General features: G+C 45.5%; 1 protein-coding gene across 2 annotated transcripts in view; it reads left to right on the plus strand.

Annotated features, from left to right (window-relative positions):
* dpm1 (dolichyl-phosphate mannosyltransferase subunit 1, catalytic) overlaps window positions 1–17,943 on the plus strand; it is a 128,982-nt gene that overhangs the window by 98,166 nt on the left and 12,873 nt on the right. For both annotated transcript variants that reach the window (XM_072514721.1, XM_072514722.1), the window contains 2 exons: window positions 1,964–2,032; window positions 8,802–8,916. In XM_072514721.1, coding sequence (XP_072370822.1) covers window positions 1,964–2,032; window positions 8,802–8,916 — 184 coding nt within the window. The remainder of the gene's footprint in view (window positions 1–1,963; window positions 2,033–8,801; window positions 8,917–17,943) is intronic.

The raw sequence follows: 17,943 nt of genomic DNA on the forward strand, positions 1-17,943 counted from the left end.
TTCAGCCCACATCCACCAACTCTAGATTCCATCTTTCAAACTTAACTTGCTCTGGCCCTATTTTGGTACCCTCCCCCTGAATTGCAATGCTCAGCATTGAGGCATCGAGGAGAGTATTTGTTTTGAAAATGAAAGAGGCCTTTGTCTGAATGGACTTGGTGCTCAATGGGTCCAACCAATACAGAGCAGCAATTAGCAAAGGCAGTATGTTGACTATTAAAACAGTAGAAGTTATGGTCAGACTGCAGTGCATTACTCCTAACATATGGTGAGTACTGTGTCTAATTCTTGTCACAGACCTTTGAGTCCTGGAGACAGATAGAGCAGAGCCACGGGTGGCTTTGACATTTGGGGCAGAATTATCAGTCCCCAATGGGAGCAGGTATGGAGGCAGGCGAGTGTGAAAATCTGCACCATCTGCCAGTGTGCTGATTTACGAGCTCCATCCCACTCTGGCCATTTTCTCACAGCACAATCAGGAGCCAAAGAGCTATCTGCCAGTCGAGGTGGGTAGCCAATTGAGGATACTTAGCCTGAAATTTCCCCCTCCGTCTGCAGGCTCCCTTGACTCATCAGGGACGAGGCCAACTAACTAGAGGCGACTTCCCAGCAGCAGACCAGTGAAGTAGTAGCCAAACAGGCTTTGAAGCTCTCTCCACCTATCTAATTTGAGTGCCTTTGGAAGGGGGCCCTTCACAATAATGGCCTAGCTGCTGAGTCAATTTTTTACCGAAAGTTTAAAAAGTTGGAGAGAGGGCACCCAAAATAGAGGCTCACTCTCTCTTACCTGAAATGCAGACTATTTTCTCCTTCTATGCTGGAAAGCTTCCCATTGATATTCCACTATCCTTAACTGGTCAGTGAACCTGCCCTCTGGCCACTAATTGGCCAGTTCAGGAAAATCACTGACAGGTGATAGTTCTCCACATGGTGTCAGCTTGTAATCCCCGATATCAGTGTTCGACTCAAAAGGTAAAATCTTTCCCCTAGTGTCAAAGATCAGAGTTATGAGGAAAGACCAGAAAAGCTCAGTGCTGGAAAGCATGAGATCTTCAAAGCGATTATAGAAATTGAGACGGCTAACAGGACTGAAAAAGTAAATCTGGAAAATGCGTCAGCCAATTTGTGAGAATGAGATAAAGAGACTCTTATTCAAACCAGTACAAGATAAATTTAGGATTTGTGTTATTACATGGAATGGAGATCCAGATAGAGCAATAGGGGCAAAGAAAACTACAATAATTTCAAAAAGAGTTAGATGCTGCAACTCAGTGCAGGAGGAGAGGGCTTAACTTTTTACTGGATAGTCTAATGGGCTGAATTGCTGTCCTCATCTGAAATGATCTTGGAAGTGGATGGGCTGATTTAAGTTTCTTATTTCCTGTATTAAAGTTAATTTGGTAGAAATTATTGAATTTTATTTCAACAATAAGAGTCAAAAAGCCAGGCTTGTTATTAGTACTGCAGTCACTCTTTGAAATATCAAATGCAAATTGGTGTAACCGCAAAATAAGTTTGTGACATTTGAGTGCTGTAGGCAGATCATGCAGAGCAGAGCCAGGGGCGGTGTTGATACTTGGAGCAAGATTTTCAGTTCCTGAATGGAGCGAGTATGGAGGCAGGTGGGTGTGAAAGTCTGCACCATCGATCAGTGTGCCGATTTGCGAGCTCCATCCCAACCCGTGACAAAAATTGGACACAGTACGCTGCATAACCACAATTTTACTGGTGATCTAATCTTGTGGATTTTATACTTTTGTCATCTACCAAAAAAATACTAATAACGTTTACATACATATTTTACGATGGATTAATCTGTTTGGATGTTCTATTTTTAAATCTTAATTTATTCAGCTGCTAAGTGTGAAATTTAAACAAACGTTGACTCTGAATACTCAACGATTAATAAAATTACATCACTTTGTTTTTAGTTTGTATTTATTCACTTTGTTCTGTAATGCAGCCGAGGAGCAAATTTCGTCACTCAGGTTTTATTGAGACCAGGTGCTTCAGACTTGACAGGTAGCTTCAGGTAAGAATGTGGTTTAATATATCTGCTGATCTACATTTGTGTGGGTGTAATTCTATAACTTCAGGGCATGTAAAGGAGTCTATATACAGTTATAAAACCACAGCCAAAAGTGCAGCCTTCACATTAAGCTAATTATGACTACAGTATTGGGAATGGTAAATTAACCTTTAATGAACATAATTCGGGATTAATCTTCCAATACTAAATTTTATATTCCACTGATCTTGCAGAGCAGCTAGCTGACATACATCTGACTCTTATTTTATATAGCCATCGGTTTCTGTTATGGGTAAAGTGGAATGACAGAAGATTTTCATATCAGCATTTTTACCATATATACCCGTGCAAAAGTTAAACTTTTGACACCAATTTTTGAGCCCAAAGGTCATGGGATCGACTTTTACATGGGCAATGTTTTGAGGGTTGATGTATGTACTTGATTTGCACCTAAATGAAATCCAAAAAAGACCATTGCAATGGAATAAAGTAAAAATCAACAACACTGAAAAATTCATATTAATTAATATAATAATAATCACTTATTGTCACAAGTAGGCTTTAGTGAAGTTACTGTGAAAAGCCCCCATATTCCGACGCCTGTTCGGGGAGGCCGGTACGGGAATTATCTAACACTTATTTATTTTATAACAATACAGACTATATATAATTTGAAATGTATTCATATATTTACAATGAGTCAATTTTTACACTAGGTATATGAAATGTTGTGGGGTTTTTTGCTGAAAATCATGGAGTTGACTTTTACATTGAATTTTACACGGCTATATATGGGATAGAATTTTGCGTTGCTCGAGCAGGGGGGTGCCTGACCCAGCAGTGTGTGACATGGCATGAAGACGTTGCACGTCCTACCTTAATTATGCACTCATGCAACATTTCATGTTTGGCACACACGAGTCAAAAGTGCACACACCAACAAACAAGCCATTAAAGGGTCAATTGAATGCAATTTTACGTGCTTTTACATTTGGGCAGGCCGATTGACAAGGCAGCTATTAACTTTTAGCTTCAATCCTGATCCAGGGCAGGTTGAACTGTCCAGGCTGAAATAACATTTAAAGGGTGTCTGGGGCCGAAGGTTTGTGTTCTCATGTGCTACTTCGACACTATTTGCATAGTTTTTCTATCACACTTTATTTCCTATAAGCGTACAACTCCCTGTATCAGCTCCACAATGACTGTCTTCCTGAGGGAGCAAATTGAAAGTGCCTGCCCGCCTGCTCCGTTTTCTCAGTGCCCGCCCTCGCTAGGGCTGAGTGTTTCCCAGCATGCATTTCACACTGGTTGCCCGTGAAATCATGTCTAGCGGCAAACTGCTGCTGAAAGTTTGTTTTTTTTAAAATATATTTTTATGTCAAACATGGCAAAAACAACAACAAACACCGTGAGTATCAATAAAAAAGGTATATGTAGTGCAAACAGTTTGTTTCTTTTGATTTGGCAGCGTCAACAAACCCCCCCCCCAAAAAGGTTGCTGGTCATGAACTGGCCCTCAAAGATGGCGATGAACTGCCTCCAGCTGGAGCGGAACCCTTCCTCCGATCCCCTGATAGCAAATTTGATTTTCTCTAGTTTTAGGAATTCTGCCAGGTCCGCCAGCCAATCTGAGCCCCTAGGTGGCGCTGCCGATCTCCACTCAAGTAGGATTCAGCACTGGGCCAAGACGTCAGCCCTCTTCCCGTCAAAAAGCTCCAGTTGATCTGAAGATCGCCATCAGTGGCCATGGCTCCATCCTTTTTTTAAATAAATATTGTCATTAAATTTTACATTTTTACACTGTACTAGAGATGGATGAAACGGTTATTATTTACAATTTACATGGTTCCATTTTGGCAGCTCCTACCCCCCCCCCCCAGTGTTTCTCCTCTCCCTTTTCTACTGTCTCTGGGTTCTATTTTAGGCCCTGCTCTTCACTGTAGATGGTTTGTTTTGTCTTTTGTTTTGCTCTTATAGCTTTGTGAGGGGTCTTCTGGTCCCCGTGTCGGTCTCTGCCTGGGTTCCCTCCTGGCAATTTATGGGGACCGCCAGGGCCACAGAAAGCAGATAGGGTTCCCCCCCCCCACCTCAATCCTATCTGCTTTCTGTGGCCCTGGCGGTCCCCATGTGACTCTCCTCCCACCTCCAACCCCCACCATTCTATCCATTGTAGTCTTCAAAACAGGAACAGCTGATGAATGGCCGCCACGCTTTGTGGAAGCCCTCGTTCAACACTCGGACGGTGTATTTGATCTTCTCCAGATGGAGAAATTCTAATCGGTCTGCCAGCCAGTGTGCAGCTTTGCCGATCGGCAGCCGAGCAAGATTCTCTGGCGGGTGATTAGGGAGGCAAATGCAAGGGCGTCGGCCCTCTTCCCCATATGAAGTTCTGGCTGGTCCGATACCCTAACAGACTACCACTCTCGGGCACGGCTCCCCCCTCACCCCCACAACCTTGGACATCACCTGAAGAAGACTGTCCAGAACCCGATAAGTCTGAGCATGCCCAGAAAATGTGGACGTGGTTGGCGGGGCCTCCCTGGCACCGTTAACATTTGTCCTCCACCTCCAGGAAGAACCTGCTCATATGGAATTTTGTCAGGTGTGCCCTGTGCACCACTTTAAACTTATGGAGGAGGTGGAGTTGGCCCTGCTCAGTGCTTCGCCACCCTACTTCCGGCCCTAATTCTTCTTCCCATTTCTGCCTTCCTTCCAGGGATGACGCATCCTTTTTAAAAGTCGTCAGTATATGTCCCTGTAGTTCCCTTTTCCCTGCTGTCCGCATCTAGTAGCTCCTCCAACATTTTTCTCTCGGTGATCTCTTTGCGGAGAAAGTTTAACTTGTAAATGTCAGAGTTCCAGTCTCTCTGCCAGCTCTTCCAAGGTTGCAAGTCTGTCCCCCATGGCTCTATCCTAATCCCCACATCCTTGGACATGGTCTCAGAATTTGACCAATTTGGGCATGACCAGAACATGGGTGTGGTTAGCTGGCCCCTCTGGCATCTTTCACATTTATCCTCATGCGTGCTTGGTCGCCTGGCACACAAGGAGGTGAAGTTTACTCTATACTGAATCTCGCTCCAGAGTCATCCCTCTAGCTCAAGACATAATTCTTCCTCCCACCTCTGCCTTGTTTCATCCAGCAGGACTCTTACTTCCTCCAGTCGCCCATATATGTCTGAGCCCGTTCCCTTTCCCAACTCATCTGCAGTATAAATCGGTTTAGCAAGGTGTGCTTAGGCAGCTGAGGGTACAAGAGAGCCTCCCTATGGAGGAATTCCAGGATCTGGGAGGTATGTGAACTTGCTCCCTTTCGGAAGTTCTCAATTAGTTCCTCCAGGTTTGCCAACAGACAGTCCATGTATATGTCCCTAAACCTCATCACCCCACCCCCCTCCAGGTTTTGTAGAATGCATCCATCATCGCTGGAATTAATCTATGGTTGTTACAGATTGGTGCCCAGATGGACCTGTCCCTCAAGTGGTGTCTGAGTTGGTTCCAGGCTTTAATGATGCTACCACCACTGGGCTCGTCAAGAACCTGGCCAGGAGCGGGGCAGTAACCAGTGCCATTAGGGATGTCCCTACACAAGATGCTTCCTCCATCTACACCCACTCCACCCCTGGCTCCTCAAGCCAATCCCGTACCCTTTCCACGTTTGCTGCCCAATAGTACAGGAACATGGCAATGCCAGACCTTCCGAGCGTCTTCCCCTCTGCAAGAGGGTAGTATGAATCCATGGGTTCTTCCCTGCCCATGAAGGCAGAGATCAGCTTGTATACCTTGATGAACAATTTGGGGAGGAAGAGGGGGAGCAACCAAAACACAAACCTCGGCAGAACGTTCATTTTTATCGTTTGCACTCTCCCCGCTACGGAGAGTGGGAGAGAGACCCACAGTCACATGCCTCCCTTCACCCCTTCCACCAAACTGGTTAGGTTCAATTTGTGGAGCCGGGCCATCTGGATCCCCAGGTACCGAAACTTAGTTTGGGCCATCTTGAACATCAACGTTCCCAGCTCTGCCTCTCCTCCCTGGGGATTGACTGGGAAAATTTCACTCCTACTCAGGTTTAGTTTGTATCCTGAGAAGGCTTCAAATTCCCACGTTAATGCTCCAGTTTCTTGAGATAAGGTGGCTATGGCCATAGAGCTTCAACCGGGCAAAACCACTGGGCCAGATGATTTTGGGTGTGACTTTTGAAGGAAATAGTTCATCTGCCATTCTTTTGAGACATGTCTCTTACCACCAACGCTCAGGGAAGCAAATATTTCCCTGGTTTTGCAAGCAGGCAAGAAACTGGAGGAGTCTCCTGTCGGCCAATCTCTCTTTTGAATGCTGATTTGAAAGTGTTGTTGAAGGTGTTGACATGACTGTTAGAGGGAATTCTTCCATTAATCATCCGGGAGGTCCAGACGGAGTTCATAAGGGGTTGGTTTTCTAGCAATGTCAGAAGGTTACTGAATGTGTTCAAAGTTTTCTAGAAGTGGGCGATGGATGGGTTAGTCATCTTGGATGCAGAGAAGGCTTTTGACAGCATGGAGTGGAATTACTTAATTTATACATTGCGGAGATTTGGGCTAGGTGAGGAATATGTCAAATGTATTCAGGTGTTGTACAAAAGGCCTTTAGCCGCAGTGCTTACGAGTGGTTATAGATCGGAGAATTTTGGTCTTCAGAGAAGGACTGGCAGGGCTGCCCCGTTCCCCTTGCTGTTCACTTCGGCCATAGAGCCTTTGGCAGAGGCTATTAGGCAAGGTCCCTTAATATCTGGGCTGTGCTTTGGGAAGAGCAGCAAATCACACTTTATGCAGATGATGTGCTGCTGTTTGTGTCAAAGCCAGATGTTTCAGTTCCCGCTATAATTGACATAATAAATAGGTTTAGCACCTTCTCCGGTTATAACATTAATTTTACAAAGTTGGAGGCTGTGCCAGTGGGAGGGGCCCTGAATATTAGACTGTACCAGTTAACCTCTCATCTTTGGTTTATAGGGGACTGGGTTAAAAAGGACCCTACATCCATTTGGCTCCGTATTGAAGGAGACCAGTCAGCTGTCCCTTTGAAGGTCTTGTTATTTTATGGGCTGCTGAGGTCAGGTTCTGCTGGGTACGAAAATCTTATTATTAATACTCTTGGAGCGTGGAGGATGGTCTGCCCTCCGCAATCTGGCACAGCAGTGGGACAATGTGCTGGAGTTGGAAGAGGAACGCTTTGGTGGGGCACTGTACACTGCCCAGAGGATCGCCCATCGTGGTGGTCTGCTGTGCCCTCCACAATCTGGCACAGCAGTGGGACAATATGCTGGAATTGGAGGAGGAGGAACGTGTGGCCACCTCCGAGGAGGAGCCGGACCAGGAAGGCTGGAGGACGAGCCTGGGAAGGACCCGGAGGATGGAGAACAGGTGGTAGCGGCGAGGGTCTGAAATGCCCGAAGGACCAGAGAGGCCCTCATCCTCACCTGGTTCTCGTAGGATGTGGCTTCATCTGTCATCATCGCATCACACCTGCTCTCCCTAACCCACCCTCTGTCCCCCCACAACCATGCCCCCAGTTGCCCTGTTCTACCCTCCCAGGGTCTGTGTTGCATCACTCCAATGTGATGGACCTGTGTTGGCACTGTCAGCGGGTCAATATACAAGGCAGAAGGGTGATGATAACCCACAAAGAATACAGCAGGATATAGATAGGTTGCAAAATTGGGTGGAGAAATGGCAAATGGAACTTAACCCGGACAAATGTGAGGTGATGTATTTTGGTAGATCCAATTCAAGTGGGAGCTATAAAATAAATGGCAGAACCATCGGGAACATAGACACACAGATCTGGGCGTGCAGGTCCACCATGCCCAGATCCTTAAAAGTGGCAGCACAGGTGGAAATGGTGGTAAAGAAAGCATGGGGCATAGAGTATATGAGCTCGCAAATTATGTTAGTTATATAGCACGTTATTAGGCCACATTTGGAATACTGTGTTCAATTCTGGTCACCACACTATCAGAAGGATGGAGGTTTTGGAGAGAGTACAGAAAAGATTTACCAAGATGCTGCTTGGTATGGAGGGTAATGGCTTTGATGAGAGATTGAATAAACTGGGATTGTTCTCCCTAGAGAGACGGAGGCTGAGGGGCGACCTGATAGAAGTTTATAAAATTATATAGAGGGGTTTAGATAGGGTAAACTATTGGAGGCTTTTTTCCAGGGTGGAAATGTCAATTACAAGGGGGGATGGGTTGAAGGTGGGGCAGGGAGATAGGTTCAGTGGAGATGTGCGGGGGCAGTTGTTTTTACACAGGATGGTGGCAGCCTGGAATGCACAGCCAAGTGAGGTGATTGAGGCAGATACGTTAGCGACCTTCAAGACTTATCTTGTCTTTGTTCTAACAGCACTGTGGCTGTATCTACACCACATGGATTGCAGCGGTTCAAGGAAGCAGCTTACCACACATCTCAGGCAATTAAGGATGGGCAATAAATGCTGGTCTAGCCAGTGAAGTCCACATCCCATGAATAAATTCTTTAAAAATCCAAATTTGAGCTTTCTCCTCTGCGTAGCTCAGTGCAATATCATGCTGTGTGTTTTGCCTATGAAGCATTTCCTTAGAGAGATGAAATAAGCACGCTACAGAATAGCACTTTAACAGTTGAAATGGTAGTGTTTCCAGTTTTGGATTAGAAACTGGAGGAAGCATAGGAGTTTGCCCTGTTTTGTCCTCTCCAGTTTGTTTAGAGCGATGCATTTAAATATAGGCTAAATATGTCTGTATCCATAGGTTATACAGGAAAGAAGCACTGCAGAAACTGGTTGAAAAGTGTGTGTCGAAGGGCTACGTCTTTCAAATGGAGATGATCGTGAGGGCTCGCCAGCTGGACTACAGTATTGGAGAGGTATGATATGGACAAAATAAATTTAAAAATGAATTTGAGAATCAGCTGTCTCCATTATAAAACAGTAAGAAGTCTTACAGCACCAGATTATTGTTTCAAACATTAGCTGTCGGAGCACTGCTCCTTCCTCAGGTGAATGAAGAATACCTCTTCATTCACCTGAGGAAGGAGCAGTGCTCCGAAAGCTAGTGTTTGAAACAATAACCTGGTGCTGTAAGATTTCTTACTGGGCTCACCCCAGTCCAACGCCGGCATCTCTACATCATGTCCATTATAAAATGCATCACTTATGGGACATTAAGGTAAACTTTGTTTTTCCAGAAAAGCTTGATGAAATATAACTTGTGTTTGTCTGCTGCAGTCTTCAAAAGATAAAGTAGGGGACATTGGCATACCAACGTAAGTTTGTTTTGCTATAAAACTGAACAGTAAATTAAATACACACGTGTGCATATAACCACACCAGCATAAAAGATAGATGGCTTCAACTTCTGATCTTTTTAATAAAAAAATCTCCGATATAGTTCCATTGTTACTACTACTACTAAATATCCGAGCATATTGGGAGTAGGCAAAAGATGGCTGGTGTATCCGACACAAATAAATTCTTCTTTTTTTAATCAACCAAACAAAAATCACTGTTTAGTAACTAAGTGGGAGGTTAATTATAGTGAAAAGTAATGTTTTGTTTACATGTTCATACAAACTGGGCCCATCTCTCTCCTGCCAACAAAAGAAACAAAATAATTTGGTGTATGATTTTATTCTTTTATGACCGTTTCCCCCTTTATCTGCATGTTTCTTTTTAAAATAAAATATAGCATACATTGTGTATGTTTTCATACAAGAAATATGGAGCAGGAGTAGGTCATTTGACCTTGCCATTTGACCTTCGCGAGTCCACTTTGCCATTCAGCGAGACCTTGGCTGACCATCTACCTAGTTTTCATCTTCCAGCACAGTCGCTTAATTCAAAGTACCCAAAAATCTACCAACCTCTGTCTTGAATATACTCAATGACTGAGCATTTAATGCGCTCCAAGGATGAGAATTCCAAAGATTTGGAATGAAGCAATTTCTCCTCATTTTTCATAAATTACTGAACCCTGTATTCTAGATTTCCCCAGCAGGGGACACATTTTTGCAGCACCTACTCTTAAGCCCCTTAAGAATGTTATATGTTTCAATTAGATCCTCATTCTTTGAAACTCCAGAGAATACAGGCCTGGTCTTCTCTATCTGTCCTTGTAGGAAAATGCCCTTTATCCGAAAAAATACAGTCCAATGAACTTTTATTGTGCTATCTCTGCAGCAAGTATGTCCATCCTTAAATTCTGGAAGTGAGAGGTTGGTTCAGCTCAGTTGGCTGGACAGCTGGTTTGCGATGCAGAGCGAGGCCCAACAGCATGGGTTCAATTCCCAGCGGAGGTTATTCATGAAGGCCTCAGGTTAAATCACCACCAGTCAGCCCGCCCCCTCACAGGGAACAGCTGGGATTATGGCAACTTTAAAAAAAAATTTTTTTTTAAAGTATTCAACATTAAGGTTTTTCCACTAACGGTACCCAACACCCCCTCCCAATAGCAACCCACTAACAAAACATAAAATAAACAAATCTAATCACTGGTGGAACCTCATCCACCCCTCAGAGCAAATATCACCTTTTCCAACGACATGAACTCTCACAATGCCAAGGCTGGGGGCAGAAGCCGACCTCCACCCCAACAAAACCTGTCTGTGAGCAATCAATGAGGTGAATGCTAAAGCGCCTGCCCCCACTCACGACTGCAACTCCGGCAGGTCTGGCACCCCGCATATGGCCTCTAGGGGATCCGGCTCCAATTCCACATGGAGAACCTCTGGCATGGTGCTAAAAAACGACTCCCAATATTTCTCCAACTTCGGGCAGGACCAGAACATATAGACATGGTTGGCTGGACCCCTCCCACAGCTGGCAACTATCCTCCACTCTCTCAAACAGCTGGCTTATCCTTGCCCTAGTTAAGTGCGCCCTATCTTAACTGAACCCTATCTTAACTGAACCAACTACAGCATCACACATGAGGTAGAGGCATTGACCTTTGCAGCACCTCACCATACCCACCAGCACCTTCCAGCCCCATCCCCTGCTCTTCCTCCACTTGGCTTTAATCCTTCCACAGACTCCTTGTCCTGCCCCAAAATCCTATTATAGATTGCTGAAAAGACCACACCCTCCAGCCCCCCCTCCAACAACAAGTAGGACGGTGCCCCCAGGAAAGCCTTTCTTGCGAAATTCCGCACCTGCATATACATAAAGCCCTGTTCACGCTGCAGTCCATACTTCACCCCAACTCCTCCAAACATGCGAATCTCCCCTACAGAAACTGATCCTTCATCTTTTACCCCTTTCTCCTCCCATCCCCAGAACCTCGCATCCATCCTCCCTGGCTCAAACCCACGAATCCCTCTTATAAGCATCACCCACAACTCTGTCCTCAACTTGAAGTGCCGTCGAAATTGCCCCCAAATCTTCAGCGTGGCTATCTTACCGGATTCCCGGAATACATCCCCGGGGTGAGCGGCTGCGGCCCCATTGCTAGCGTTCGCAGCCCCAACCCCTTACAGGACCCCGCCTTCATCTGCACCCACAAAGCCTCCGTCACATTAGTCCAGCCCCACCCCTTCTCCGCATTCGCCACCCAGCAATGCAACAAAATTCGGAAGAGCTATGCTCCCCGAACTGCCGCCCCGTTTGGAACACTGCCTTCCTTCTCACAACCTTCCCTGTCAACACAAATGACAAGACCAGCCTATCCATCCCTCGGGTGCCTTTGGCAAAAAGACCGGGAGACACTGGAACAAAAACTGCAGCAAAATATTCATTTTGACTACCTGCACCCGGCCAGCCAATGACAAAGGGAGACTATCCCATCTTCCCAAATCCTCCTTTTCACCTTCCCTACCAGGCTCATTAGCTTATGGAACCGTGCCCAGTCCCGCACTACCCTACATCCCAAATATCTGAAGTGAGTTGTCGCTACACTAAATGGCAGCCCTTCCACTCCAGCCCCCTAAACCTGAAGGCAACATGATTTTTTTTATTTTGTTTTTTATAAATTTGGAGTACCCAATTCATTTTTTCCAATTAAGGGGCAATTTAGCGTGGCCAATCCACCTATCCTGCACATCTTTGGGTTGTGGGGGCGAAACCCACACAAACACGGGGAGAATGTGCAAACTCCGCACGGACAGTGACCCAGAGCCGGGATCAAACCTGGGACCTCAGCGCCGTGAGGCAACAGGGCTAACCCACTGCGCCACCGTGATGCCCGGCCACATGACAAAATACTCACTCTTCCCTAAATTCAATTCATACCCAGAAAAAGCCCCACATTTCCGTAGTAACCCCATTGTCTCTCACCGATGAGCCCAGGTCCGAAATGTACAATGGCAAATAATCTGCGTACAGCGACGCTCGTTGCTCCACATCCCCCCCCCCCATAAGCCCAAACCCCTTTGTGCAATCGGCAACACGAACAAGAGGGGGGCATGGGGCACCCCTGCCTCGATCCCTGGATTAGTGGGAAGTACTCAGACTGTGTCTCATTCATTTATACGAAAGCAGTCAGATCTTTGTATAACAATTTTACCCAAGCTCAAACTTAGGCCCAATCCCAAACCCAAACTTCTCCAGTACCTCAAACAAATAACTCCACTGTCAAATACTTTCTCCGCATAACACCACCATCACCTCATCTTCCTCCCCTCTGCCGGAGAAACCACCGCATTCAGCAGCCGCCGCACATTCTATGGCACCTGCCTGCCCTTAATGATCCTCCCCCATCATCTTCAGGAGACTTTCCTCCAGCCTCACTGCCAATATCATGGCATCCACATTCAGTAAAGAAATGGGCCTATACGACCCACACTCCACCAGACCCTTCTTTTTAAGTAACAATGGAATAGATGCCTGCTTTATTGTGTCCGGCAGCCCCCCCCCCAACTTACCATCGCATCTTCCAACATTTCCACCATCAGCAACTTGTCCTTCAACATCTTCTAGAACTCCATTGGGAACCCATCCAGCCCCAGTGCCTTACCCTGACTGAATCTTCTCTATTGCTGCCTTTACTTCCTCCACCCCCAATGGCTCCTCTTTCCTGACCCTCCTCCTCTCCCACCTCCAGCAACTCCAGAAACTCCCTCATCTCCAACTCATCCAGACTTGTATAAACCCCTATAAAAGTCTTCAAACACCCTATTCACCTTCTCCGGATCCACCACCACCTCTCCCGTTCCATCCTTAATCTGCATAATCTCCGTCGCCACTGCACGCCGATAGAGTTTGCCCACCAGCAATCGACTGGCCTTCACCATACTCATACACAAACCCACACTCGCCTCAACTGCTAAACCACCCTCCCCGTAGACAGGCGGTTCGCCTACAGGTCCAGTATGGTCGCTAAAATCTTCCTCACAAACCCAGCGTCGTCCCAGTTCAGGGCATACATGCGGACCAGCACCACTATAACCTCCCCTCCAACACAACCGTCACTATCACGCACCTGCCCCCTTGGTCAGCCACCACCTTCCCAGTCTGGAACCTCACCCATATCACCACCCCCGCACCCTACTATCAAAGCCAGAATGGAACACCTGGCTCACCCAGCCCTATCTCAGCCTCATCCAGTCCTTCACTCCCAGATGGGTCTCCTGTAACAGCATCATGTCCGCTCTCAGGCCCTTTAGATGTGAGAAAACTCGCACCCTCTTCACCAGTTCCCCCCAACCGTGTTAGTTCCACGTCACCAGTCTGACTGGGGATCTCTCAGTCCCCCGCCTGCCCTTCCTACCCGCCATAACCATCTTTCCAGGCTCCGCCTTGTGGCCAGGACCCAGCCCCCACCCTAGTCACTGTCACCTTGCTTCCCCTCCCCCACGTCTTCTTGAAAACACCTCACCCAGTATTGTCTCCATCCCCCCACCGTTCACACTCCCCAGACCCATCGAGTACTGCCCATATAGTTCCAACACACCCCATCTCGCTCCCATTCACTAGCCAACAATACATTTGCTAGCGCGGCAGCTCCTGCCAGAACCCCCTCCCCCACGTAGAAAATGAAACCACACACCCCCAATGCCCCCCTCACCCCTCCCAGCTCCCCGTACACTACATCCTAACAAAACCCTCACCAACCCAGAGTCCCAAACCACCCCGACCCAAACCCCCATTACATCATAAAACATTTATCCTTAACACCTATACAAGAAAAAGATCTAACAAAGAGGAACAAAAAAGACAAACTCAGGTCAAAAACTCTCAAAAGTCCAGATTCAGTCCCAGGCCTTCTGCCTTCACAAATGCCTCTGCGTCGAAGTAAAAGTCTCTGCCATTGTGCTTAACCCGCAGCTTCGCTGGGTAGACCATACCAAACCACACGTTGCACTTGTGCAATGCTGCCTTGGACTGCCCTCTTGCCAGCTCCATCGTCTAGTCCTGGTATATGCATATACCCTTGCCTTCCCACTTCACCTCGCGCTTCTTCTTTGCCCACCTCAGCACTTTTTCCTTCACCTGGAAATTATGGAAACAGACAATCAACCCCCTCGGCAGTTCATTTGTCCTCTTGTTTCGGCTGAAGCAACCGGTCGGCCCTGTCCAGCTTAAACTGGGAGGGGTCCTCCAGACCCTCTCCTTCCCCCATTAATTTTGCTAGCATACCAGTCAAGTATTCTGTAGGCCTCTGGCCCTCCACCCCTTCAGGCACACCCACGATCCTCAGGTTTTGTCTTCACGACCTGTTCTCCAGGTCTTCTACCTTGGCTCTCAGCCTTCTGATAATCTCTACCACCCTCCGCAGCTCCCAATCTATTTAGGTGAACTGGTTACTGTCGGGACAAGGCCACTCCATTCAATTTATTTTCTCCCCCTGCTCATGCACCACCGAAGTTCTCACGAACTCCCACCAGGGCAAAGGTCTCACCCACCCACATCCGAAGCCATCATTACCATCTGATACTTTTCAAAATGCTTTGAAAATAGCTGTTCAAACTCTCCAGCCATCACCTCCATCATTTCCTCCACCGTGATGGCGTGGCCCCACCCAACAGGCTCTCTCCTGCCATCTTTCCTCTTGCTGCATCCCTCACCACGTGGACTTCGCTCACTGCCTTCTTCATTCTAGAAATACCCCAAACCTCCTCATGGACAAATCTTCCCTCAAAACTGGGCTAGAAGGGCAAAAAAGACTGCTCTGGCAGGAGCCACCAAACATGTGACCAGCACCTACATGCCGCAACCAGAAGTCTGACTTTACTTGCATTTACTTTAGATGTGACTATGCCATTGACCTGTATAATTGTATTCTTTATTATTGTACTCAAGTCTTTCTGTAAAGAAAATTCACATATCATTTGCCTTCCTGGTTGTTTGCCGTTACCTGCATGTTAACGATTCATATAACAAGGCACACAGTCCCTCTGAAAGCAAATATTTCCAGTCTCTCACCATTCAAAAAAAAAAGTTTCACACCACAGTAGATAATTTCACACGTACCACATATTGAAGCAGCCATATTCTTGCCCACTCACCCAACTTACCTATATCTCCCCTATACCTAGATAATAGAATGTAGAATATTGACTTTAACTGATATTAGACTAATTGGCCTATAGTTCCCCATTTCTCTCGTCCTCCACACCCATTTTCTCTGCAGCTACCTCCTTAAAATCCTGTTGCAGCTTTTTTAGGTTCAAATTTGTTGCTACTTTTATCCTATTAATTTTTCCAGTACTATTTATTCACTAATGCTAATTTCTTGAAGTTTCTCATTCTCACTAGACACTTTTGCCAGCTGTAAAGACAGATGCAAAGGGTTGGACTCCAATGTTGGACACATTTCTGGACCCCTATTTACATATCTAAAGAAATGTTTGCAAATCTCTTGTTAGTCTATTCTCATTCTCTTCGCTTAGTTCTCCTTTGCTGAATTCTAAAATGCTTCCAATCCTCACGTCTAATTTTTTGGCAATAGTACAAGGCTCTTCCTTTTTCTTTTTAGCTGTAAATGGTCCATTTTTCTGTGGTGATTTTGTGCCTCGAGAATGTATAGTTGTTGCAATTGTGAAGAATTCTTTAAATCCTGGTCATTTATTGGCCAAGTTTCAAAGTTCTCAGCCAACTTGCCCGTGTAGTTTGCTTTGTTTAGATTCAAGATCCTAGTTCTGAACTTAACTAAATCATTTTCAAACTCAATACCATATTATAGTCACTCTTCCCTAGAAGCCCTTTCACTACAATAATTAATTAACCTTTTCTCATTGCACAATACTAGATCCAAAATAGCCTGGTCCCTAGTTGGTTCCTCGACGTACTGATCTAGAAAACAATCTTGTTTACATTCCCAGAACTCGCCCTCCACACTGCAAATTTGGTTTGCCCTGCTTATGTGAATATTAAAGGGTTTCCCATAATTACTGCATTACTCATTATATGAGCCTCTCATTTCCTGATTATACTTTGTCCTTCACTAACCCAGGTGGCTTATAAACATCTCGCACCAATATCTCCTGCCCATTTCTTAACACTACCCAAACTGGTTCTCTTTCTTGATTTTCTGAACCAAGATCATTTTTTTATACTTTCATTATCCCATCCTTTATTATCAGGGCTGCCCCCTGCCCCCTTTTAACAATTTGCCTATCGCTACTAAACATTAAGTATCTTGGAATATTTAGTTCCCAACCTTGGGTCACTTTGCAACAACTCATCCGTAAGAGCTACCAAATCATCCTATTAATTTCTCTGTGTGCTATTAATTCATCTAATATATTGTGAATTTTCGCACAAAACATTTTCTCGGTCTTGCTGTCCAACACCTGTAGGCCTGATGTCATAGATGTAGCTGCTCCTACTTCCAGGACTGCTTCTGTATTTTACTTCCAAACAAAATAGATAATATATTATTTGGCAGTATGTGATTAAATTATGTGACACTTCAATCTTTACAGGGCCCTCCGCTTTTCACCATATAAATGATAAAGGATAATGATGTAAATTAAGTTTTCAGATAACACTGTTAGGAGGCAGGAGGCACAGTAAATCATTGTAAACAAGAGCAGAAGCTCCAATGGGAGATGGACAGCCTGAGTGAGTGGGCAATGCCAATTCCAATAAGAACTAGGAGCAGCAATAGGTAATTGAGCCCCTTCTGAGACCATTCAATACCATCATGGCTGATCTCCCTATAGCCTCAACTCCACTTTCCTGCCAGTTCTCCAGAACCCTTCAACTGATAACTAACAATTAAAAATTTGTCTCTTTCCCCAGCATCCATCACACTCTGGGGTAGTGAATTCCACAGATTCACAATCCTTAGATTTCTCCTCATCTCTATTTTAAATCTGCTACCCCTTATCCTAAAACTGTAACCTTGTGTTCTAGATTGCCCCACAAGAGGAAGCAACCGCTGTACGTCTGCTTTGTCAAAACCCTTTATCATCATCTACATCTCAATTAGAATTCCTCTCATTCTTCTAAACACGAGAGTAAAGGCCATAACTGCTCAATGTCTCTTCACAAGACAAACCCCTCATCTCTGGAATCAAGCTAGTGAATCTCCTCTGAACTGCCTCTAATGCAACTACATCCTCATAAAGGACCAAAACTGTACACAGTACTCCAGGTGCAGTCTCACCAATGCCTTGTACAGTTGCAGCCAAATTTTCCTACTTTTATACTTTATCCCTTAACTATAAATGGCCAAAATTCCATTTTCCTTCCTGCTTACCTGCATGCTACTTTTAGGAGATTATTGCACGAGGACAATCTGATCCCTCTGCATCAAAGCACTCTGAAGTTTCTCTCTGTTCAGATAATAAGTTGCCTTTCCATTTTTTGACCAAAATGGATAAACTCATTCTTATCTACGTTAAATTCCATCTGCCAAATTTTTGCCCAGTCACCTAACCAATATCCATTTGTAAATTTCTTATTTCCTCATTGAAACTTACTATCATACCTATTTTAGTGTCATCTGCAAATTT

This window comes from Scyliorhinus torazame, chromosome 8 (genome assembly GCF_047496885.1).
Source record: "Scyliorhinus torazame isolate Kashiwa2021f chromosome 8, sScyTor2.1, whole genome shotgun sequence".
NCBI lineage: Eukaryota > Metazoa > Chordata > Chondrichthyes > Carcharhiniformes > Scyliorhinidae > Scyliorhinus > Scyliorhinus torazame.